Below are 26,498 nucleotides of genomic sequence, written 5' to 3'. Positions count from 1 at the left end.
ACTTAAAATAAATGGGGAACTTCAAGTTTCTGGTTCAGCATGTAAAGACCTTAGAGGTCAACACTCTGTCCTAACAACAAATTTTAAAAACTGAACAAATTAAAAAACCAAAAACTTTTCTCACCACTCAGAGAAATAAGGTCACAGTTTGGGGCAAAATGCCTCCCTGCCCCCAAGCTGGAGAGACATGATAGATGGGTAGGATTAAAATCACAATTATTAGAAGAAAAATTATGAGTAGAAATCTCCAGGGGAACCAGTGTAAGGGTAGACAAATCTCAGCTGTAATCAATGAATTGCCAGAGGCTCAACTCCAGGAGTGACTATTCATAGGAGGGCCCCTACCTTCTATGAGTTTTACTTCTAGGAGCTCTACAAGGTTATAACAGTGAAGATGGGAGAAAAAACCCTAATGTATTCAGCAGAGGAAAGGAAGTAATGGTTCTGAAACACACCAAATTTATTTTATTAATTGTTCTTTAGTATAGCTGTCCTCATTGTTTCCCCCCATTACTCTTGCCCACCCTCCCCTCCCTTATCTTCCACATTCAATCCTCTTCACCCCAGGGTATCTTTGCCCATGTGTCCCTTATACATGTTCCTGACTCTTTCCCCTTCTTTCCCCCAATTGTTCCCCTCCTGCCTCCCCTCCAGCCACTGTCAGTTTGTTCTTGGTTTCCATGTCTCTGTTCCTATTTTGAGCACGTTTGTTTTTGTTGATCAGGTTCCACTTACAAGGTGAGATCACATGGTATTTGTCTTTCATCACCTGGCTAATTTCACTTAGCATCACATTCTCCAATTCTAATCATGTTGCCACAATGGTAGGAGTTCCTTCTTCATTCTGCTGTGTAGTATACTATTGTGTAAATGTACCACAGTTTTTCATCCACACATTTAATGGTGGGCATTAGGTTACTTCCAATATTGGCTATTGTAAATGGTGTTGCTATGAATATTGGGGTGCATAGTTCTTTCGGTGTTTCAGGTTTCTTAGGGTATAATCCTAGCAGTGGAATTACTGGGTCAAAAGGCAGCTCCATTTTTAGTTTTTGAGGAAATTCCATAGAGTTTTCCACAGGGGTTGCATCAATCTGCATTCCCACCAACAGGGTACTAGGATTCCCTTTTTCTCCACATCCTCTCCAGCACTTGTTTGTCATTTGTCATGATGGCCATTCTGACTGGTGTGTAAGCCTCTTTGTGATTTTAATTTGCATCTCTCTAATTGCTAGTGATACTGAGCATCCTTTCATGTGTGTCTGGGTCCTCTGTATGACTTCCTTGGAAACGTGTCTAGTCAGGTCCTTTGCCCATCATTTCCCTGGATGTTTGTCTTCCTGTAGTGGAGTCGTGTGAGTTCTTTATATGTTTTAGAGATTGAACCCTTGTCTGAGTTATCACTGGCAATATATTTTTTTCATATGGATGTTCTCCTTTTGATTTGACTGTTTTCCTTAGGTGTGCAGAAACTCTTCAATTTGATGTAGTCCTATATGTTTATTCTTTCATTTATATCCCTTGTGCCAGGGGATATGTCAGTAAAAATACTGTTGCATGAAATATCTAAAATTTTCTTGCCTATGCTCTCCTCTAGGACTCTTATGAGGTTGCGATTTATAAGTCTTTTATCCATGGTGAATTTAGTTTTGTGTATGGTGTAAGCAGGTGGTTGAATTTTGTTTTTGTGCATGTAGGTATCCAATTCTCTCAACATCATTTGTTGAAGAGGCTATTATTCCATTTTATGTTCCTGCTACTGTGTCAACTACTAATTGACCATAGGCACTTGAGTTATTTCTGGGTTCTCTATTCTGTTCCATGACCTTGTGTTGCCAGCTGATCTGTTGTTATGCTAGTACCAGACAGTTTTAATTACTGTGGCCTTGTAATATAGTTTGGTATCAGATTTGTGATCTCTCCTTTGTTCTTTTTTTCTCAAAATTGCTGAGGATATATGGGGTCATTTATGGTTCCATAAGATTTTTGAAATCTTTTGCTCTGTATCTGTGAAATATGTCATTGGTGCTTTTAATAGGGCTTATGTTGAATCTATAAATTGCTTTTGGGTAAAATGAAATTTTGATGGTGTTAATTCTTCCAATCCATGAACAAGGGTATATGCTTCATTTATGTCATCCTTAGTTTCTTTCCTTAGTATTGTGTAGTTTTCTGAGTACAGGTCTTTTACCACCTTGGTTAGGTTTATTCCTAGGTACTCTATTTTCCTTGTTGCTATATAGCAAATGGGATTTTCCCCCTAATTTTTGTTTCTGATATTTTGTTGTTAGGTTACAGAGATGCCTTTGAATTCTGGATCTTCACTTTGTATCCCACTGTTTTGCCAAATCCACTTTTTAGGTCAAGTAATTTTTTGTTGGAGTCTATAGAGATTTCTATATACACTATCATGTCATCTTCAAACAATGACAGTTTTGCTTCCTCCTTTCTAATTTGGATACCTTTTATTTCTTTTTCTTGTCTGATTGCTGGGGCTAGAATTTCCAATACTACGTTGAATAGCAATGATGAAAGTGGACACCCTTGTCTTGTACCTGATCTTAGTGGGAAAGCTTTTAGTTTTTGTCCATTGAGTAAGATGCTGGCTGTAGGTTTCTCATATATGGCCTTTATTGTGTTGAGGTATGCTCCTTCTACTGCCACTTTACTGAGTGTTTATCATAAACAAGTACTGCACCTTATCAAATGCTTTTTCTGCATCTGTTGATATGATTATATGATTTTTGCCTTTCCTTTCATTTATGTGATGTACTATATTTATTGGTTTAAGAATATTGTAACATCCTTGCATCCCTGGGATGAATTCCACTTGATCATGGCATATGATTGTTTTAATGTATTGTGGGATGTGGTTTACCAATATTTTGCTGAGTATTTTAGCATCTATGTTCATCAGCGATATTGGCTTGTAGTTTTCTTTGTTGTGTCTTTGTCTGGTTTTGGGATTAGGACAATGCTGGCTTCATAAAGAGAGTTTGGGAGTGTTCTGTCTTCTTGGTATTTTTGGAATAGTCTGTGAAGGATATGGGTTAGCTCTTTCTTAAATGCTTTGTAAAATTCTCTTGTGAAACCATCCAGTCCAAGGATTTTGTGTGTTGGGAGTTCTTTGATTACTGCTTCAATTCACTAACTGTCATCTGTCTGGTCAGGCTTTCTGCTTCTTGGTTTAGTTTGGGAGATTATAGGTTTTCTAGGAATTTGTACACTTCATCCAGGTTTTGGAGTTTTTTGGCATATTGTTGTTTGTAGTAATTTCTTACAATCCTCTGTATTTCTGTTGTATCAATTGTAATTTCTGACTTTATTTGGGTACTCTTTCTAAATTTTAATATATTTTATTGATTTTGCTATTACAGGTGTCCAATTTTTTTCTTCCCTTTACTCCCCTCTGCCTTTTAACCTCCCTGCTACTGTCATTCACCAACCTTAGTTCATATCCATGGGTCATACATATAAGTTCTTTGACTTCTCCATTTCCCATTCTACCCCATTTCCCATACAATTCTTAATCTCTCCATCTATTTTGTCCCTATCCTTTATGCTTCTTATTCCCTACCTTTTCCCCCATTGTCCCCACTCCCTGCTGATAATGTTCCATGTGATCTCTATTTCTGTGAATCTGTGCCTGTTCTAGTTGTTTGTTTAGTTTTTTGTTCATTTTTGTTTTTATAGGTTCGGTTGTTGATAGTTGTGAGTTTGTTGTCATTTTACTGTTCATAGTTTTGATTGTCTTCTTTTTCTTAGGTAAGTCCCTCTAACATTTCATATAATAAAGGCTGGGTGATGATGAACTTCTTTAACTTGACCTTATCTGGGAAGCACTTTCTCTGTCTTTCCATTCTAAATGATAGCTTTGCTGGGTAGAATAATCTTGGATGTAGGTCCTTACCTTTCATGACTTTGAATACCTCTTTTCAGCCCCTTGTTGCCTGTAAGGTTTTCTTTAAAATATCAGCTGATAGTCTACTGGGCACTCATTTGTAGGTAACTCCTCTTCTCTTGCTGCTTTTAAGATTCTCTCATCTTAACCTTGGCTAATGTAATTTGATGTGCCTTGGTGTGTGCTTACTTGGGTCCAATTTCCTTGGGGCTTTCTGAGCTTCATGGACTTCCTGGAAGTCTATTTCCTTTGCCAGATTGGGGAAGTTATCCTTCACCATGTTTTCAAATAAGTTTTCAGTTTCTTGCTCTTCCTCTTCTCCTTTTGGCACCCCTAGGATTTGGATGTGGGAACATTTAAAGTTGTGCTGGAGGTTCCTGAGTTTCTCCTCATCTTTTTGAATTCTTGTTTCTTCATCCTGTTCTGGCTGAATGTTTATTTCTTCCTTCTGCTCCAAACCATTGATTGGAGTCCCAGTTTCCTTCTCCTCACTGTTGGTTCCTATACATTTTCCTTTATTTCACTTTAATAGTCTTGACTTTTCCCTCTATTTTTGTGACCATACTCAACCCTTTCTGTGAGCATCCTGTTACCAGTGTTTTGAACTCTGCATCTGATAGACTGGCTATTTCGTCATCACTTAGTAGTAATTTTCCTGGAGCTTTGATCTGTTCCTTCATTTGGGGCCACATTTTTTGTTTTTGTCCTGGCTCACCTGTTATGGAGTAAGGGGCAGAGCTTTAGATATTCACCAGGGTGGGGCAATCCATGTCACTGTGTTGTGGAACTGTATGTGGGGGATAGGTCCAAGAGGGAGCAAACCCACTTGCTCAGCTCTTGGCAGGCTGTCAGTTTCTCTGCTACCCACAAGCAATGTCCTTCTGGTGCTGGTTTCCAGGTGGGTGTGCTTGTGTACATTCTAGGACCCTATGAGTCTCTGCAAGGAACTCTCCTGTGAGGCTGGGAGTTTCTCCTGACAACACAGGTTGTTTCAGTGAGAGGTTTTGAGGCTTTATTTTCTGGTGCTAGATCCCTGGTTTAGGCTGTCTGTCTGGCTCACCAGTTGTTCCTCCTGGTCTATCCATACGCAAATGTGGGATGAACTGCTGTGCCAGCCACTGCCTCCCTCACCCCCATCCACCAGCGTCTGCCTTGCCCTCCATCCTGGCTGCTTGTTTCCACCCTACTGGTCTGGATGCATATTTCTTATTTAACTCCTTGGTTGTTGGTCTTCTATACAGTTCAATTTTCTGGCAATTTTGGTTATTCTTTGTTTTTAAATCTGTTGTTGTCCTTCTTTTGGTTGTGTAAGGAAGCAAAGTGTATCAACCTATGCCTGCATCTTGCTCATATGTCTCTTTTTTTCTTAATGGGCCTGGATAAAGACTTGTTCATTTTGTTTATCTCTTCAAAGAACCAGTTCCTGAATTTATCCTTTGAATTGTTCTTTTAGTCTCTAAGTTATTTAATTTTGCTCTGATATTGGTTATTTCCTTCCTTCTACTAGCTCTAGGCTTTGCTTCTTGTTGTCCCTCCAGTTTTTGTAGATGTAGGGTTGTTTTTTTTATTTGGAATGTTTCTATCTTTTTTAGGTAGGCCTGTATCACTTATAAACTTCCCTCTCAGGACTGCATTTGTGGTGTCCCACAAGTTTTAGGCTATTTTATGTTCATTTTCTCGTTTCCAGAAACTTTTTTATTTCATTCTCGATCTCATTATTGACCCATTCATTGTTTAATAGCATGCTATTTAGTCTCCATGAATTTGAGTGTTTTTGAGTTTTGGGTTTTTTTTTTTAAAGATTTTATTTATTTATTTTAGGGAGGGAAGGGAGGGAGATAGGGAGAGAGAGAGAGAGAGAAACATCAATGTGCGGTTGCTGGGGGTTATGGCCTGCAACCTAGGCATGTATCCTGGCTGGGAATGGAACCTGGGACACTTTGGTTCCCAGCCCACGCTCAATCCACTGAGCTATGCCAGCCAGTGTTTTTGAGTTTTTTAAAAATGTGTTACTTATTTATTTTTAGAGAGAGAGGAAGGGTGGAAGTAAGTGAGGGAGAGAAACATCAATGTGTGGTTGCCTCTCATGTGGCTTCCACTGGGGACTTGGCCTGCAACCCAGGCATGTGCCTGACTGGGAACTGAACTGGCCACCCTTTGGTTCTTTGCCTGTGCTCAATCCACTGAGCTACACCAGCTAGGCTGAGTTGTATTTTTTTTGTTTTGTTTGTTGTTTTAAGTTGTTTTCTAGTTTCAGCCTCTTGTAGTTTGAGAAAATGCTTGGTAAAATTTCAGTTTTCTTGACCCTTTTAAGGCTGGTTTTGTGTTCTATTATGTAGTGTATCTTTGAAAATATTCCAATGTCATTTTAAAAGAATGTGTACTTTGCTTCTTTGGGATGAAAGGTTCTATATATATATCAGTGAAGTCCATTTGGTCTAGGGCATTGTTCAATGCCTCAAGATCCTTGTTGATATTTTGTTTGAAAGATCTATCCATTTTTGACAGTGGGGCATTGAAGTCCCCTACTGTAAGTGTGTTGCTTGTCTATATCTTTCTTAAAGTCCTCCAAGATTTTCCTTACATATTTCAGTGCTCCTATGTTGGGTGCATACATGTTGACAACATTTATGTCTTCTTGATGGATTCTTCTCTTGAGTACTGTGTAGTGTCCTTCCACATTGGGAACCACCCTGCCTGGTTTCAGAGGGTGTAACCCCCTCCATGGCTAGGACTGAGTGAGCAACCTTCAAACCATAAGCCACTAATGAGACAAAGCTTATCTCCCTGGCAGGGGAGCCAATTCTGCTCCTTTTACTTCACCCTGCCTGGCTCCCAATGCTTGATCAGTTAGCCAATGATGGGTAAGGTTCCCCAAGGGGGCGACGACCTAAGACATGCACAATCATGTGGAGGCCCCAGGGAAGGACTTGCGGGACTATAGCAAAAGGGGGTGATGGACCCTTGTCCCTCAGTTTTGACATAGCCTGAGTCCTTATTCTGTCTGCAACAAGTCTCCTAATCTCTTGGCTGCCTTACTTCCCGTGCCTGACTTAAGCCTGAAACAATGCCTTAAATCTGAAACAATGCTGGTGGTGGGTGTCACCCTGTGCTGGAAAGGGTGAGTTCCCTAGGGTGATCAGACCTAAGAAATAATATGTAAAATCATGAGAAACCTGCTTTGTTTAGAATGCTCTCAGTTAAATGATAAGGGTCCAAGCAAGAAGTGAGTTTGTTCCTCAAAGTTTTATGGCTCTTTATCTATCTGACCCTGACTCAAAATAGGCCCTCAGAGTTCTTTGTATGTTTGATTCTTACTGCCTGATAATGATTAATGAGGTTTACCTGTATTCCTGTGCAAAATGAACCCAATAAAAGCCTATCAAGGCAAGAGTTGCGAGCACTCACCTCTTGAGAGAGTGGCCAGGCCACTCCAAGGCACTCTCCCCTTGAAAGGGTAGCTATGCTGTTCCTGTTCCTCCACAGGACTGGGTAGTCCATGTGAATTTGTTTCGTGTCTCATCCATAATGCCACGGACACTGCAGGCAGGTGTCTGAGTCACTTTCTTGTTTCTTTGTATGGCCTTTGTTTTGTAGTCTATTTTGTCTGATATAAGTATTGCTAACCCAGGTTTTGTTTCCTGTCCATTTACTTGGAATATTTTTTTTCCAACCCTTCACTTTCCACCTGTGTAGGTCTTTTGTTCTGATGTGAGTTTCTTGTAGGCAGAATGTGTGGATTGTTTGTTTATCCATTCTGCTTCCCTATGTCTTTTGATTGGAACATTTAATCCACTTGCATTTAAGGTTATTATTGATAGGTACTTATTCATTGCCATTTTCCCCCTTTCTACCTGTATTCCCCTCTTTGACTCTTGTTCTTTAATCTTCTAAGAATAGTCCCTTTAGCAAGTCTTGCAGTGCTGCTTTGGTAGACATGTGTTGTTTTAACCCTCGTTTGTCTTGGCAACTCCTTATTTCACTTTCCATTTCAAATGATAACCCTGTTAGGTAGAGCAGTCTTGGTTGCAGGCCATTCCTTTTCATTACTTGGAATATTTCTTGCCATTCCCTTCTGGCTTGTAGTGTTTCTGTTCAGTAGTCAGCTGCTAGCCTTATTGGAGCCCCCTGGTACGTTAGTGTTTCTGTCTTGCTACTTTTAGGATTTTCTCTGTCTTTAAAATTTGGCATTTTAATTATCATGTGTCTTAGAGTAGGCCTCTTTGGGCTCATCTTTCTCAGGACCCTTTGTGATTCCTGCACATGGCTTTTCTTCTCTCCAACTTAAGAAAATTTTCTGTCATTATTTTTTCCAACAGATTTTCTACCCCTTGCTCCTTTTCTTCTCCTCCTGGTATTCCTATGATTCAAATGTTGTTATGTTTCATGTTGTCCTGCTCTTCTAGTACTCTGAGTCTTTTTTCATGATGGTGCTCTATCTGGGTATTTTTTTCTACATGTCTTCCAGCTCACTAATTCGGTCCTGTGCTTCATCCAGCCTGCTTGTAATTCCTACTAGTATATTTTTCATTTCAGACATTGTACTCTTGATTTCTTCCTGATTCTTGTTTATAGTTTTATTTCCTTTTCATATTGTTGTATTTCCCACTCAGTTCCTTGTAGTTGTCTGAGTTCCTTGACCATCCTCATAACCATTTTTAAAAATTTTGTGTCTGATAGACTGCTTGCCTCACATTCATTTAGCTCTTTACTGGGTGTTCTTCCATTCCTTTTGATTGGGACCTCTTTCTTCGTCTCCCCATTTTAAGTGACACTTTTTGGGTATTGCTGTGGTCCAGGATGTCCTGCTTCATCAGCTGTCTTTGTGGGGTGGTCTTCTGTGGTAAAGGTTCTGTGTGCCTTAGTGGTGCAGTCTCTGTGATCTCTTTGGATGGTTGAGGGTTGCCCTTCTTCCAAATGTGGCGGCTCTCTTGTTGTACTTGCTGGTAGCTTCTATGTTGATGGATTATCCCCTCTAGCAGGATACTGGTAGTCACAACGCCCACCTTGTCTTGTACACTGTTGTGTAAGTGTTGATTAACAAAGCAGTATTACCAAAGCAACTGAATGTATCTCAGCAAATGGGACTGCCCTACCACACCAGCAATCTCACTGCACTTGAGCAAATAATGATAAAGGATAAAGGAGAAGAGAGCTTACAGATATTAAAAGATATGGCAAAGGGAATATGAGATGATCAAAGAGGGAAAATGTTAAGTGGTACGAGGGAGGAGAATTGATAAGGGTAGGGATAGAACTGAGGTTAAAATAGGGAGAGAACATTTTAAACATAGTAAAACACGTAAGGGTAAGGATGATAGGAACAATGTGGTAAGAAAAGGGAAAAGTATACTATGAGGTCTGAGGTACAATAAAAAAGGTACTAGACCAATGGGTGCAAAACTGGAGAAAAATCACAAGTAGGGTCAATAACAATGACAGCTGAAACAAGTTGTATAAAGGTGGAACTGGAATAAGAATATTGTGCTAAAACAAAAATTGAATATGAAATGTATATCTTGAAATAAATGATTTTAAGAGAATGTGGAAGCAAATTAATAAGAGTAAGAAGGTAAGAAGTAAAAGAAAAACAAAAATGAAAAAAAAAAGAAAAACAAGAATAAGAAGTAAAGCCTAGGTTGAGAAACAGGGAACCAAAACAAATAAAAATAATTAAAAAATAATGAAATAAGATTCCTGACTCTACTGATCCAGGGCATAGAGAGGTGAAATGGAGTAAGATGGGGGTGGGAGGGTTTCTATGAGGTTTCAATGAATACTGAACAACTATAAATTCCGTTGGAGCAATACAGCAGTAATCATGGTATTTTGCCTAACTATCCACTGTTTATATAAGGAAGAAAAGAAATAAGACTCTTATCAGAGGGGGAGAAAAATGTGTGCTGATTTAAGAAAGAGAAGCACTTATGCAAGGTTCGGCGAAGAAGCAATAGTGAGAGTAAGGGATAGGAAGTCAGTGTAGTGAGAGAGCAAATAAGTTTACCATAACAGTAATAAAGCTCAGGAAGATGGTGAAATGGATAAAGACGAGGGAGGGGTGCTGCATGGTCTTTGGAATAACAATATGAAAAAAAATATATAATCTGAATAAAAATAATAAAAAGTAAAAGACCAAGAGTGGAGAGTTATTTGGAATTTGAATGAAATGAAAAAAGAAAAGATACAATGACAAGGAGAAAAACAAGCCACAACAAGACAATCAGAAATAATGAACAAATAAGAATGACCTATATAATCAAAAAGAAGAAATTAAATTAAAAAACAATGCAAGTTTTAATGAAGGGCAAGGTGAGCTTTTTATCTGATGTTGATTTTTGCCTTCTGACTTCTTTCTGGAACTGTCTCTGGTTTTCTCTCAGCTCCAGGACTTACTGTTTTACTCTTGAATAAAAAACAAAAAGGAAAAAAAAAAAGAAAATGAAAAGAGAGTGCCCCCCCCCCCCCCCGCTGGTAGTTAATAAGCATGCTTGCGGGTTTTGCAGATCCTACCCGCTCCTGCAGACAGTGGAGGGTGGGCTGTTTTTACTTTGTGGTGGTTCTGTTCTGAAGTGGGCTCACTCTGGGCTGCAATAATCACAGGTGCCTAGTTTCTAGCCCACACGCTCAGAGTCCTGTGTGACCCACACTCTCCACTTTGTGCCTCTGCATGTGTATAAACTACCTCACTTCACACCCCTTCGATCAATTCATGAAGCATGTCCAGAGTCTATCACAGACATGGCCAGTTGTGGCCCTTCTCTTCTCCCAGCTCTGGGTGCAGCTAGGACCTCGACCACTCTCTGGCACCATCCCTGACTGGCCAGCGGCCACTGCCCTACTTGGGTGCATAGCCAGCTGTGTGTCTGTGCCTGCACACCCTATGCACCTTTTGTTTCTCTGAGCAGGTCTTTTTCTTACCCTAGGTGGGGAGGGAGCCACTAGTCTACTATCATGGACCAGGCTTTTTTTTCAGTATCTGAAGTCCGATACTGTCCATGCAGGAGCCATGGCTCGGGGTGCCCTGCCCAGGGACTGTCCTGGGCCAGCTGGTGACCACCACCCTGGCTCTGGTGTCCAGCTAGCTGTGTGTGCCTGCACGCCTTTTGTTTCCACCCCAGCAACTTTGCACAAACCTCTCAGGGCATGGATCCGTGTCTCACTTGCCTGTCTCTCCTCTGAAGTCCAATGTTGTCCATGTGGAAGCTGTAGCCTAAGGTGCCACACTGGGGACTTTCCCCATTTGCCTATAAAACCTCTTTACCACACAGTTTCTGAAGTGTCCTCTGCTTGCTTTGGCTTTTAAACTTTATGTCAGTTCAATTTTTGTTGTCTGTTAATTTTGTTCTCCAGAAAGACAGCTAAGTTGGGTGCTTGAATAAATGTGATCAGCTCCTACCTACTTTGCCACCACATTCGCTCCAACAGAGAACTTCCAGAGCATTTTAATAACCCACTTTAGCCCTCCTGTTCCACCTAAGGTGAGGAGCAGTGTTTGACAAACACTTGTGCAGTTCACAGTCCAGATGCACCTCTTCTCCCACAGCCCACTACCACATTACTAAAGACCTATTTATTGCAGCTTCCTTTGCCCAGTATGTCATGTCCAGCTATGAAGAAAAAACTAGGCATATTAAAAGGCAAAAAACTGCTTGAAAAGACAGAGCAAGCACCAGAACCAGACTCATATGGCAGGGATGTTAGAATTTAAAACACCTATAATTAACATGTTAAGCGCTCTAATGGAAAAAGCATGAAAGAACAGATGAGTAATGAAAGAAAGAAAGAGAAATTGTAAGAAAACATAAAAAATAAATGCTAAAGATAAAAAAGAATGAAACAAAAATGAAGAATGTCCTACTAGTAGGACAATAGGTGGAACTGGCTGAGAAAAGAATGTCTGAGATTGAGTACATGTTGACAGAAACTTCCAAAGCTGAAAAGCAAAGACAAAGAAGACAGAAAAAAAAACAAACAAACAAAAACAGAAAAAAAAATATTCAAGAACTGAAGCACAACTACAAACGCTGTAATATACATGTAATAGTATTACCAGAAGGAAAGGAAAGAGAAAGAAACAGACACTCCAAAATTTCCAAAGAAGTGCCCCTGAGGGCAGAGCCTCCCTTTCTCACCAGCCAACATAGATAGGATGGTTTCCTTTGCTGTTTAAAGACTTTTTAGTTGATGTAATCCCATTTGTTTATTTCTTCTTTTGTTTCCTTTGCCCCAGGAGATACATCAGAAAAACTATTGCTAAGAGAAATGTCAGAGTTTTTACTGCCTATGCTTCCTTCTAGGAGTTTTATAGTTTTGAGTCTTATAAAGTCTTTGATTCATTTGGAGTTTATTCTTGTATATGGTGTAAAAAGGTAGTTGTTTCATTTTTTGCATGTATCTGTCCAAATCTCCCAAAACCATTTTTTGGAGAGACTGTCTTTACCCCATTGTATGTTCTTGCCTCCTTTTTCACATATTAATTGACCATATAAGCATGGGTTTATTTCTGGGCTCTCTATGTGTCCTATTGATCTATATGTCTTTTTTATACCAGTTATAACGATGGCCTTGTAATATAGTTTCATATTAGGTAGTGTAATACCTCCAACTTTGTTCTTCTTTCCCAAGATTGCTGGGTCTGTCTATTTGAAGTCTTTTGTGCTTCCATATAAATGTTTAGAATATCTGTTCTAGTTCTGTGAAATACACCATTGGTATTTTGATAGAAACTCCATGGAATCTATCGATTGCTTTGAGTAGTATAGACATTTAATGTTAACTCTTCCCATCCATGAGCACAGTATATACTTCTATTTATTAGTATCTTCTTCAATTTCTTCCTTCAGTCTTAAAATTTTCTGAGTACAAGCTTTTTACCTTCTTGGCTAAATTTATTCCTAGGTGTTTTTTATTGTTGCAATTATAAGATTGTTTTCTTAAGTTTCCTTTCTGATAGTTCATTATTGGTATATAAAAAGCAACTGATTTCTGAGTATTTATTTTATATCCTTCTACTTCACTCCATTTATCAGGTCTAGTAGTTTTCAATGGAATCTTTAGGACTCAGAGTATACCATGTCACCTGCCAATAATGCTTATATTACTTCTTCCTTTCCCATTTATTTCTTTTTCCTGACTGATTGGTGAGGGAAGGACTTATTCTGTATTGAATAAAAGTGGTAAAAGTGGACATGCCAGTCTTGATCCTGATGTTAAGGGAAACATTTATTTTCCTTGCACTGAGTATGATGTTAGCTGTGGGTCTGTTATGGCCTTTATTATGTTTCCTCTATCCACACTATGCTGAGAGGTTTTTTGTATCATAAATTGGGGGATGAATTTTGTCAAATGCTTTTTCTGCATCTATTAATATGACTTTTATCCTTCATTTTATTTGATATATTATGTTAATTGATTTGCAGATATAGTACCAACCATGCATCCCAGGAATAAATCCCATTTGATTATGGTGTATGATCTTAATGTACTGCTAAAATTCAATTGCTGATATTTTTTTTAAATGTAACTTATTTTTTAAAGATTTTATTTATTTATTTATTTATAGAGGGAAGGGAGGGAGAGAGAGGGAGAGAAAGAGAGGGAGAGAGGGAGAGAGAGAGGTCAATGTGCGGTTGCTGGGGGTTATGGCCTGCAACCCAGGCATGTACCCTGGCTGGGAATTGAACCGGTGACACTTTGGTTCGCAGCCTGCACTCAATCCACTGAGCTATGCCAGCCAGGGCAATTGCTGATATTTTGTTGAGGATTTTTGCATCTGTGCTCAACAGGAATATTAACCTATACTTTTCCTTATTTGTCGTGTTCCTTTCTGGTTTGGGAATTAGAATAATGCTGGACTCACAAAAAGAGAGCTTGGGAGTCTTCCCTCCTCTTGAACTTTTTGGAGTAGTTTGAAAAGGATAGGTGTTAGTTCTTTGACTGTTTGGTAACAATTCACCTATGAAACCATCAGGTCTAGGACTTTTATCTGTTAGAACTTTCTTGATTGCTCTTTCAGTTTCATTAGTTGTAATCCATGTATTTAGATTTTCTGATTCTTCCTGCTTTAACTTTAGAAGATTGTATGTTTCTAGTAATTTATCCATTCTTCCCAAATTGTCCAATTTACTGGCATATGGTTGTCTGCAGTACTTCCTTGTAACCCACTGTATTTCTATGGTGTCAGTTGTTATTCTCCTCTCTCGTTTCTGATTTTATATATTTGGGTCCTCTCTCTTTCTTCTTTCTTTCTTTTTCTTAAAGATTTATTTGTTTATTTTTAGACACAGGAGAAGGGGGAGAGAAACAGAGGGAGAGAAACATCAACGTGTGGTTGCCTCTCACACATCCCCTACTGGGGACCTAGACTGCAATCCAGGCATGTGCCCTGACTGGGAATCAAACTTGCAGCCCTTTGGTTTGCAGGCCAACACTCAATCTACTGAGCCACACCAGCCAGGGCTCTTTATTTCTTTTCTTGATGAGTCTCTAAACATTTATCAGTCTTGTTTATCTTTTCCAAGAACCAGCTCTTGTTTTCATTTATTTTTTTGTATTGTTTTTTACATGCTATTTTGTTTATCTTCTCTGATTTTTATTATTTCCTTTCTGCTACTGACACTGGGCTTTGTTGTTCTTTTTCTAGTTCCTTTAAGTGTACTGATATTTTTGGAGATTTTTCTTGTTGCTTGCTGTTGACCTAGAATGCTAAGAATTTCTCTCTCAAGGCTACTTTCACTGCATCCCATAGATGTGGAATGTGTGGGATGTGTTTTGGGTTGTGTTGCTTTCATTTTTTTCAAGGTATTTTAAAATTTCTTCCTTGATCTCACTGTCAACCCATTGTTTAGTAACATGTTGTTTAGCTTCTGTGTGTTCATGCGTTTTCCAGTGTGTTTTATTTTTGTGATTTCCAGTTTAATACAACTATGGTCAGAGAAGATACTTGATATGAGTTCAGTCTTCTTAAATTAACTGAAACTTGTTTTGTGTCCAAAGGTGTGGTCTTATCCTAGAAAATGTTCCATGTGCACTTGAAAAGAACATCTAGTTTGTTTCTTTGGGGTGAAATGCTCTGAAGATTTCAGTTAAATCCTTCTGGTCTAGTGTGTCATTTAAGGCCACTGTTTTTTGTTGATTTTCTGTCTGGAAGGTCTATCCATTAATGCCAATGGGGTGTTAAAATCCCCTATACTATAACTGCATTACTAGGCATCTCTCTCTTTATATACATCAAGATTTGCTTTATATATTTAGGTGCTCCTATGTTGGGTGCATAAATGTTTACAGGAGTTAAATCCTCTTGTTGGACTAATCCCTTTATCATTATGTAGTATCCTTTGTCTCTTATTATACCTGTTCTTTTAAAGACTACTTTGTCTGACATAAGTATTGCTACTCTAGCTTTTATTTTTCACTAACATTTGCATGAAATATCTTTTGTCCATTCATTTACTTTCTGTGTGCATTGTCATTCTGAGGTGGGTCCTTTGTAGACAGCATATTTTGGGGTGTTGTTTTCTTATCCATTCAGCTAACCTATGTCTTTTTATTGAAGTATTTAAACCATTTACATTTAAAGTGATTACTGATAGGTATGTACTTATTGCCATTTTATTCTTTATAACTATGTCCCTCTGATTTTTTTCTTTCTTTTTCTTAAAGAAAACCCTTTAACTTTTTCTGTGATACTGGTTTGGTAGTAATGTCTGGAAAACTCTTTATTTCTCCTTTGATTTTAAATGACAGTCTTATTGGCCAAAGTAATCTGGTTATAGGTCCTTCCTTTTCATCACTTTCAATATTTTTTGCCAATCCCTTCTGGCCTGAAATGTTCCTATTGAGAAATCAGCTGACTGTCTTATGGGAGTTCCCTTGTAGGTAACTGTCTTATTCTTGCTGCTTTGAAGATACTCTTTTTGTCTTTAACAAAATTTTCATGATGATGTGTCTTGGTGTAGGCCTCTGTGTATTCATCTTGTTTGGGAGTCCCTATGCTTCCTGGATGTATGTGTCTTTTTCCTTCACCAGGTTAGGGAAGTTTTCAGTCATTATTTCTTCAAATAGGTTCTCAATCTCTCTGTCTCCTCTCCTTCTGACACCTCTATGATGCAGATGTTATTATGCTACATGTTGCCCCAGTGGTACTTTAAACTATCCTCATTTTTAAAAACTCTTTTTTTCTTTCTGCCATTCTAATTAGGTGATTTTTGCTATCTTGTATTTAAAATCACCAATTCAATCCTCTGCTTCATCTAATCTATTGTCTACTCCTCCTAGGGTGTTCTCATTTCAGATAATATATTCTACATTTCTCACTGGATTTTTATGGTTTCTATGTCCCTTTCCATGCTTATTATCTCTGAGTTCTCATTGATTTCATCCATTCTTTCACCAAGTTCCTTGAGCAATCTTCTAAGCATTGTTTTGAATTCTATCTGGTGGCTAATCACCTCTATTTCATTTAGATCTTTTTCTGGAATTATCCCGTTCTTTTATTTGGAACATGTATCCCTGTCTTCCAATTTTGGTTGACTCTTTCTGCTTCTGTCTACTAGGTAGATCTGCTACGTCTCCCAGTCTTTGTAGGGTGGTCTTATGTAGTAGGTGTTCTGTGGGACCCAGAGGCAATGTCTAATTGATCACCTGAGTTGGGTACTCTACAAATGTCCCTTGTGTATGTTATGTGAGCTCTCCTGTTGCAACTGAGTCTTGACTGTTACTGGCCCATTTGTGCATGGGGTCAACCCTTAGAGTGGCTGGCTATGAGGAGGCTGCTGTGTGGATGCTGACCACACAAATCAGAATTCGCCTCAGCAGGTGCTAGAGCCTGCTGAAATCTCCCTTTGGATGTGCTGCTTCTGAAGCTAATTGGATCCTGTTCTGATGTTTGAAGCCCTCAACTGGGTGTATTATTTCTAGGACTTCTTGGGACGGATTCTGGTGCAGATCAAAGTCAGATGCTATCTCTCATTGGCCCCACGCAATCCATTTGAAGTTAGAAGGCAATATACAATCTGTGGCTGTCTCTGTTAGGCCTGGGTGTGCATGTGAGGTAAGCTGCACAACCAACTTCTACCAGCACCAAGCCACAGGGCAGGTCAGTACAAGGACCAAGATACACTGGTATCTGCCTCTGCCTGCCTCCATCTGCCTCTACCTGTTAGCTGCCTATCAGCCTAGTAGCTGAAAGAGCCTCTGGCAGTACTCAAGTTGCATGGGGTATGTTCTCAGTGAGTCACCAGGTAGGGCTGGGTGGTATTCAACAGATTGATATAGGTTCAAACTCCATGTTAGTGTTGGGTCTGAAGCCACTGAGCAAAAGTCCCACAGTAGCTCTTCCACATGGTTCAGCCAGTTGGAGTATCATCCCATACACCCAAGGGTTGTGGGTTTGATCCTCGGTTGGGGTACATATGGGAGGCAAGAACTGATATTCTCTCTCTATGAAATCTCTCTCTCTCTCTCTCTCTAAAATCAATAAACATATTCTTGGGTCAGGATTAAAATAAAAGGCCCACAGTACACCAAGGCTAGCTGCCACCCCCCTGGTGACCTCAGACCTTTGTGGTATGGTGGCGTGTCAGAGAGTCATCAGTGTAAGACCAGCAGAGTTCATCAGGCCCAAACATACCAAGATTTGGCTGTATGAAGAGAGGGCTCTGTACAGTTCAGATGTGAAAGTGAAAACTGGTCCCAGTCCTAGAATCACACAACTCTATCTGTACCAGATTCTGCCTGGATCTCCTGGAGAGCCTGAGATCAGCAGAATGAGGTCACTGGAAATACACAGGACGAAGCCAGTAGATCTCCCCTGGGTGAGAGGCACAGGCCAGGCTCACAGGAAACTGGGGGCAGGCTCCACCTCAGAGCCACACAACTCAGTCACTGACACCTCAAATCTGCTTGGAAGTCCACACTCTGGGCCCAGGCGCTGACTCCTCTACAAGATGTGAGCTCTGCAGTATGGTGTGACAGGGAATCCAGAAGGTGGGACTATTGCATTCCCCCAGGCTAATGCTGTATGAGGAGGAGTGATTCACTAAAGAAAGATGGTGTCTGTGATATGGGAGGACTCAGCACAGGGCCCCTGGTGGCTGTCCCATCAGTTCTCTCTCTGGAGCCAAAAAAACCCAGTCTCTCCTCACAAGACTCTCATCCACTCTGTCCTCCCTCAGTTGGAGCACAGGGTGAATGGCTGTGAATAAGATTTTGTGCATTGACCCTTTAATATGTGCCTGGGTTTCTAGCAGACTTTTCTCTCATTGGCAGTTGAATTCCCAGATTTTCAGAGCCAGGTGTTATGTGGGTACCTCTTCCCAGCTCTGGGGCTCTGAGCTGGGGAACCCAGTGTGGGGCTGAGACCCCATACTCCTAAAGGGAAACCTCCGCAGTTGAGATATCCCTCTAGAATCTCAACCACCAATGGTAGGGTTGGGGCCAGCACCTTTTGCATCTCCACACTTCCTACCAGTCTTGATGTGGCTTCTTCTGTAAACACTTGGTTATAAGATTTCTATTCAGCCAGTCTTCAGTTGGTTATTCAGCTTGATTATTCTACATTTTAGTTGTAATTCCAATTTGGTCCTGTGAGGAGGTAATAGTCCACCTAATCCGCTGACTGGTTCGTTCCTAAGGTCTCTGTGGGAGGTCTCACTGATTCATCTATTTTTTCCCCTAAGTTCATTGAGCATTCTTATAAGGAGTGTTTTGACCTCTGTTACCTAGTATATTGCTTTTCTCCATTTCATTTAAGTTCTTTTTTCTGAAGTTTTGTCCTGTTCTTTCATTTGACACATGTTACTTTGTTTCCTTATTTTGGCTGCCTCTTTGTGTCTTTATACCTTAGGTCGATCTGTTATACTTCCCAGTCTTGGCCAGTTGGCCTTTGTAATAGGTGTCATGGCACCATCTCCCCAGTCACTTGAGACAGGTGCTCCAGGATTGTCCTTTGTGTGGGTTGTGTGTGTACTCCTGTTGTAGTTGAGCTTTGATTGCTGTTGGCACATCAGTAGGTGGGACTGACTCTCCAGCTGACTGACTGATTATAGCAGATAAGCTGTTGAGTGGAGACTGATCCCACGAAATGGGATTCACTGTAGCAGGACTCTAGTGCTTGTGGAGTCCATCCATTGGGTATGTCCTTTTTCAAGATAATTGGTTGGTGATCTAGTGTGGTCTGAAGCTAGCCTCGCTGTGTTGTTCCTGGGGCCTCTTGGGAGGAGCTCCAATGCAGGCCCAGGTCAGCCGTTACCTATACCTTACCTGAGGCTACATGGTAGGAGCTACAAAGAAATCTGCACTTGGTAGCTGCCTGTTCTGGGCTTGGAGGCACCTGGAAGTGGTTATGCTATAAATTGAAGTCTGGATACTAGTACCAGAAATATAAGGTATGCTGAGGCCAACTGATGATTATTTGGCATTTGTGGACTTTTGAGAGATTTAAGGAAATCCATAGCACAGGTTGCAACCTGCTGCTTGTGAGGAATAGCAGCTGAAAGATGTTCAGGGTGGTGCACAGGTTGGGTTGAGTGGAGTCTCAGGGCATCACTAAGGTGGTGTGAGCTGTGATAACTAGTTTCATGGAGACACAGATTGGTTGCCTGCCTGTGCCTGCAGGCTGGTGATAAGGAGAACTCAACAAAGGAAAATGATGCCTACCAGCACTTGTCTTAGACAGAGCTGCCCTTCCAGCATTCATCCCAAAGCCAGATAATCCAGTTCCCCCTTGTTTGTCCCTGGTGCTTTTCAAGCTGCTGCCCCAGAGCTGGAGCTCAGAGCAATGTGTCTATTAGCAAGTAAGCCTGTGCTCGGGCCCCTAAATAGGGATATCTGGGACTCTAGAAGCCCTCTGTCTTAACTGGACGGAATATCCAATGATTTTTACAGCTACAGGTTGTGGGGACTACTCTTCCCAGCACTGGTGGTCTGAGCTGTGGAGCACAGTGTGGGGTTGGACCCCCTTCGCTCCTCAGAGGAAACCTCTACAGCCAAGATATCCCTCCTGACTCACATGTGGATGTGAACTAGCCCATTACACATCATCCAGTTAATAGTCCTTATATAAGGAAGTCATAGACTCCTCATTTTATATTCCTTTCAACTTATTTATGGGCATTCTTTTCACCTAGTCTTCAGGTGATTCCCAAGGGTGGTTGTTTTATAAGTTAGTTATAATTTTGATGTAATGACAGGAACAGGCTAGCATAGTACCTACTCTGCCATCATGGCTAAAAGTTTCAGTCTGCTTTCTGAAACTATGCTCTGACATTTTATTTTCTGCTGCATAAGAATGGAGCTGGAGTGTGGCAGGAAGCCTCAACCAACTTCTTCATGGTCACTTGTAGTTTAGAGGAGTGATGACTAAACTAGTAACCCCAAGTCCCTCACTTCAACTTCAACCAGTCAAAGAGAGCAATTGTTTTTTCATTTGTTTTAAATACTGAAATTTTTCATAACAGTTCAATAGACAACTAATGGGGGTTTCATTTCTCAACAAAAAGTATAAAAGCCCTTGGACTAGATAACCTAACATTACTTCCTGCTATAACAATCTGTAAGTACAACACCAAAGTTATGTAAAGATCTTTTGTTAGAAAACTTAAGTCAACTGCAAAGATATTTTTAAAAACTAGTGTTCTGATTTTGAAGAAACATTACTTTTTATTTTACTTTTATGACTTACCTCGTTTTTGTTATTCACAGACAATAATCATAGACTCATTTTGCCTTTCCTATCTCCAGACTCTTCAGCTATTCTCAGACATTGACAATTTAAGAGGAAAACACTCAAATTTGAGATCTTTTAGAAAAATGACATAAGGTAGTATGTAAAGTCCTATCCTTAAATGTAAGGTGCACTCACCAATGGTCAGGAAATCTGATCGGTACTGACAAGTCATTCCAAAGCCAAAATCTCGCCAAAAGCCAGAATCCTTTTTGTGAACCTTTAGTTAGAAGGAAAAAAGTAAATTGAGTCCCTTAAAAACTAGAAAGAATTTTAATAAACAATGAAAAAAATTAGTACTTTCCAAATAGTTTCTCCTGTCATTTATATGACTGATAATGAACAATACACATTTATATTATTAAATCCTTATAAAACCAAACAACGTACAGGGTGAGGCAAAAGTAAGTTTATAGTCATTGTATGGAAAAATAATACAATAAACAATACAAAAATAAACTGTGTTTTGCATACTCACAACTGTAAACCTACTTTTACCCCACCCTGTATAGTAATCCTCATGAGCAAAGATTCTGGCCACTTTCAATTTATTTGAATTAAAGCCCTGTATAAGGTGCAAACTGAGGTTACTAACAATCAAAAAGTGTGGTGCCTGATCTCAAGGACTTTACATCCAAGCTAGTATGTACAATTGTTGAGGGCAACAATTGTATATACTGTAATACATTATGATCAGTTCTACAGAGTAAACCTTATCTGGTACCTACCCAGCTTCTATTTCCTTACTACCTTCCTAATTGTGTAGTTTTGGCCCCATGAAACTCATGACCTTCACGAAAGCTCCTTCCACTAGTAGTTTCAGACCGGGCCATGAGGACTCTATACTAATGTGACATTCTCACCCCCTTTATTATAGAAATTGATTCAATAACAGGCATCAGACAAAATTCAGGCCAGAATGCTAAAATGGGAGGGGCTGAGAACTTTGGAAATGAAAACCCCCTTGTCCTTGCGAGAGAACTAATAGAAAAGACACCTGCTTGTTGTAGATGGCGTAAGGCAGAAGTCAACAAACTACAGCATCCAGGCTAAATCAGTGTGCTATCTGATTTTCTAAGTAATTTTATTGGAATGCAGTCACACTCATTTGTTTACAAATTTTCTATGGCTGACTTCATGATACAATGGTGGAGCTGAATAACTACAGCAGGGACTATATGGCCTAAAAAGCCCCAAATATTTTCTCTGATGCTCTGTACAGAATAAGTTTGCTGACCCCAGGCGTAGGGTGTAATAACGTTTGGAATTGCTACAGTCCTTTCACCACAAGGGAAACCAGCTTTGAAGTGAAGCTGTCACCACTGAAGTCCAACTAAACAAAGAAAATCAAGGCTTTGATGATACTGAGTCCCCAGAATCAAGTAAAAGTTGAAGCCTGATAAACCTCCTTTATTTTACTCATAGATGCAACAAGTGTTTAATCTGTTGACATGGTTCTGAGAGCTGGGACACAATAGTGAGCAGAGGTGACAAGTACCTACCTCTCTCATGGCACTTGTTTCCCCAAGTGTTTGGCCAGTCTTAGTTCACTGCTGTTCACTCTTGTTAGAAAAATCAGTGTTCAAAAAACCATGGCTGTTATAGGGGCCTACCTCCAGTGATAGTGGAGGTGCTGAACATGGTCTAGGGCACAACATATCAACAGCAGCTCATCCCTGCTGTCTGAGGCTGTGCATCCTCCTTACAACTCAATATTCCCAGAACCCTGCCCCACCTTTCTGGCTCTAGCAGCCACACACACTGCCTCAACCTGCAGGCCAATCTCTGTGATGCCTGCTCCTCAGCACAACCTCAGAGAAGTAAGCATACATAGTCCTCTGTGTTCTCTTGAACAGGTCCCAGATTGTTCTCTCCTCCATCGATCCTATATCCATCCACCACTGCCATCTTACAGAAATTTCTCAAACTTTAGACTATTAATAGTAACTGCCTCACTTTCCAATACTAATATGTGTTTTTCTTAATTTTTATGAAGGATTTAGGGTGTCAGGTGAGGTAAATGTGGGTGCTTGATTTGCCATTTTTATCCCATTTGTATCAGTATACTGGCCTACAGATAAGGTAGAGGTGTGTATATGTGTCTGTGTATGCTTTGCCAGGTATTAGTATAAAGATAATGCTAGCCTCGTAAAATATATTAAGTAGATCATATGGCACTAATATTAGCTATTCATTGAAAATTTGGAAAACCTCATCAGTAAAACTGGTCATTTCTATGCAACTGTATAATACTGCTTTTGATAACTGTTCCAGTTTTTAAGCAGCAATTAGCTCTTCAGAGCTTCCATCTCTTTTATTGAGAAATACTAACATCAGCTTTTATAAAATACTAACATAAAGTTAGTTCGTATTAATGGTTTTTGAATTCTCAAATCTTTCCTTTTATTCAGAATTTTAAAAACTTATCATGTAAAACTCATTTCTCTTAATTTTCTAATTATAATTTCCAATACTAAAATTTCCGTTTTCCCTTGAATGTACCTATTTTATGACTAAAATTTTTTTTTGCACATAACCTCCTATATTTGTCAAGCTATTATTTTTGTTAATTAATTTCTGCCATTGCCTTTTTTCCTCTGAGTTATTCAATTTTTTAACATCTTAAGTTGACTTCTTGGTTAATTTGTTTCTATTTTTTCTTAATGTTAACAATAAAAAATTAGGCTAAGTACAATATAGTATTCTGGACTGGATCCTGGAACAGAGAAAAGGTATTAGTAGAAAAATTGGTGAAGTTCTAATAAAATTCCATAGTGTAGTTACCAATATTAATTTCTTATTTTTGACAAATGTACCATGATTCCCTAAAATGTTAACATTATAAAAACCTGGGTGAAGTCTAGGAACACATATGCAACCTTTCTACCTTTTCTGTAAATCTAAATTATTGTAACATAGTAAATGATTTAAAAATTTTAAAACGTTAAGTATAACTGTTAAGCTGATATAAGTACAACTCTAAGTTGTGATGTCATTTTCCCATGCAATGGCTTTCTAAGTAATTCCCTACATAGTTATCTAGTAATTTTAATTTCTAGTTAATGTTTCTAAAATTAAAATTTACTTTTAGTATTAACTACAAATATGTTGGCATAAGTAATTGTACAGTTTTCACATTCTGAAACATGAAGTTTTCTCTGTGGCCTAAACTTATTTCCCCCTCCAGAATGACATAATTCTAAAACAATAAATATGAAAGCATTTCACCAAGAGTGGGGGATAGAAGAGATTATGAAAATGTGTTTATAATAACTATAGTTTTTTATTGAAACTTTGTGTTCTACTTGTGAATAAAATATAAAAGAACATAGAAAGGATCTTTGTGGCCCTTCACAACACAGTGGGAGTCTTACCAGCTGCTGCTCCACAGGAGGGGGTACATTCTGACTGGCATAAACAATGGCAGGGTTGTAAAGACTGAACACTACAGGGTAAAACACCTTCTTGCCTATAAATTAAAATATACATTTATATCACATAAAGAAGTCATAAAATGAAGGACTGATAACAGTATCTATTAGTAGTCTGTTAAAGTCTTTCTTTAATTCCACATGATGACTTTATTTTATCAATATTGTATTTTATCAAGACTCTTGAACATCATATTGATTTGATGAATATGATAATTTTTTGATAACATATAAGTAGGTTAGGCTATGCAACTATAGCATTGCAAAACAATAGAGAAAAAAATAGACTAAAGGGTGCTCCACGCATTTATTCCTTGACTCTGGGGAGATGCACAAAGGCCTTCTCTCAGCTGTTCATTAGGTGAGCCATTTATTGGGTTGGCCAAAATGTCTGTTGGTTTTTCCCATAAGGTGGCTCTAGTAGCATTTAGTTGTCTTTAACTTCATTCAAAACAATTTTGTTAGATTGTTTTGTGACAGCTGTCACATAGTGTGCATTAAAAAAAAGCTTATAAAAATTAGTGAATTTTTGTACAGCCATTTTAATATTGAAGATGATAAAAATATACAACATTTTTAGCATATTATACTTTATTATTTCAAGAAAGGTAAAAACGCAACTGAAATGCAAAAAAAAAAAATTTGTGGAGTATATGGAGAAGGTGCTGTGTGACTGATCAAACATGTCAAAGTAGTTTGCGAAGTTTTGTGTGCTGGAGATTTCTTGCTGGATGATGATCCACAGTCGGGTCAATCAATTAAAGCTGATAGTAATCAAAGAGAGACATTGAGAACAATCAACATTATACCATGCAGGAGATAGCCGACCTATTTAAAATATCCAAATCAAGCAATGAAAATCATTTGCACCAACTTGGTTATGTTAACTGCTTTGATGTTTGGGTTCCACGTAAGTTAAGCAAAAAAAAAAAAAGAAAACTGTTCTTGATTGTATTTCCATATGCAATTCTCTACTTAAATGTAAAGAAAATGTTCCATTTTTAAAACTAATTGTGATGAGCAATGAAAAGTGGATAGTTTATAATAATGTGGAATAGAAGAGATTGTAAGGCAAGTAAAATGAACCACCACCAAGCACACCATAGGTCAGTCTTCATCCAAAGAAGGTGATGTTGTGTATATGTTGGGATTGGAAGGGAAATCCTCTATTATGAGCTCCTTCCAGAAAACCAAATGATGAATTCCAACAAGTAGTGCTCCCAATTAGACCAACTGAAAGCAGCATTCCATGAAAAGCAGCTAGAATTAGCCAACAGAAAACACATAATCTTTCATCAGGATAGCACAAGACCACATGTTTTTTAGATGACCAGGCAAAAACTGTTACAGCTTATCTGGGAACTTCTGATTCATCTGCCATAAGCACCAGACACTGCACCTTCAGGTTTCAAATTCTCTTACTGGAAAAAAATGTCAATTCCCTGGAAGACTGCAAAAAGCACCTAGAACAGTTCATTGCTCAAAATGATAAAAAGTTTTGAGAAGATGGAATTATGAAGTTGCCTGAAAGATGGCAGAAGGTAGTGGACAAAACAGTGAATATGTTGTCCAATAAGGTTATTGGTAAAAATGAAAAATGTGCCTTTTATTTTTACTTAGGAATTTAATGAACTTTTTGGCCAACCCAATACTATGCATTATTTCATCTAATTAGCAAGAGTAGATACAAGTTAACCTTGGCAATCACTAAAAAACTTAGAAACTGAAATTAAATCCATTCTTCAAAATGAACCATAGAAGCAATAAATCCAAAGATCCTGCACAATGAATAGATTAACTAGAAAATAAAACATAGAATTGCAGATAGATTTGAACAAGATTTGGGAAAGTTGGAAAGATAAGAATCAAAATGACCTGATGTAATAGCTCTTGCAGAAAGCATTATCATTATCACTCAAACTTATAGCACTGAAGGTCCTTTAAGGGCTAAGCATTCCATCTCCTCTGAATAGGGAACTCCTTGCTAAGACCGGGGTCAATCAGATAGATAACATGAAGTGCTCAGTAACTGTCAAGGACCCTGTAAGTAAGGTAGTGGCCTTTTTATTGTAACATTCTTCACTGATACTCATCTCACCTTCCTCAAAACCCAGTTAGGGATGAGGAGCTCAGTTTCCCAGAGGCAAATGTATTTCTGGATATAAAAATAGTTCTTTCACATTAAACCAATGTCTCCAACTTCCACATTTTGAACTTTATACTGTTTGGTATAACAAAAGTAAACCTAACCCTTACATGCTTACATGCATGTAAGGGTTACATGCTCTGAGAGTTCCTGACAGTTATCCCATTGAACCAATCAGTAAGAAGTAATAATTTGCATGATATAAATAGTTCTACATTAAAAAAAACTATGAGATTTTTTTAAGTACAAAAAACATTTTCACTTAAAGATTTAAATTGTTTAAAAGATTAAAAAATT

At 38.9% G+C, this 26,498-nt stretch overlaps 1 protein-coding gene across 1 annotated transcript in view; it reads right to left on the bottom strand.

Annotated features, from left to right (window-relative positions):
- CSGALNACT2 (chondroitin sulfate N-acetylgalactosaminyltransferase 2) overlaps window positions 1-26,498 on the bottom strand; it is a 37,152-nt gene that overhangs the window by 1,989 nt on the left and 8,665 nt on the right. Inside the window, 2 exon segments of the mRNA XM_028512749.2 lie at window positions 20,763-20,844; window positions 23,999-24,093. Coding sequence (XP_028368550.2) covers window positions 20,763-20,844; window positions 23,999-24,093 — 177 coding nt within the window.

Source organism: Phyllostomus discolor, chromosome 5, assembly GCF_004126475.2.
Source record: "Phyllostomus discolor isolate MPI-MPIP mPhyDis1 chromosome 5, mPhyDis1.pri.v3, whole genome shotgun sequence".
NCBI classification, from domain to species: Eukaryota; Metazoa; Chordata; class Mammalia; order Chiroptera; family Phyllostomidae; genus Phyllostomus; species Phyllostomus discolor.
The sequence above is the reverse complement of the archived record's forward strand: the minus strand, read 5'-3'. Positions and strand labels throughout refer to the sequence as shown.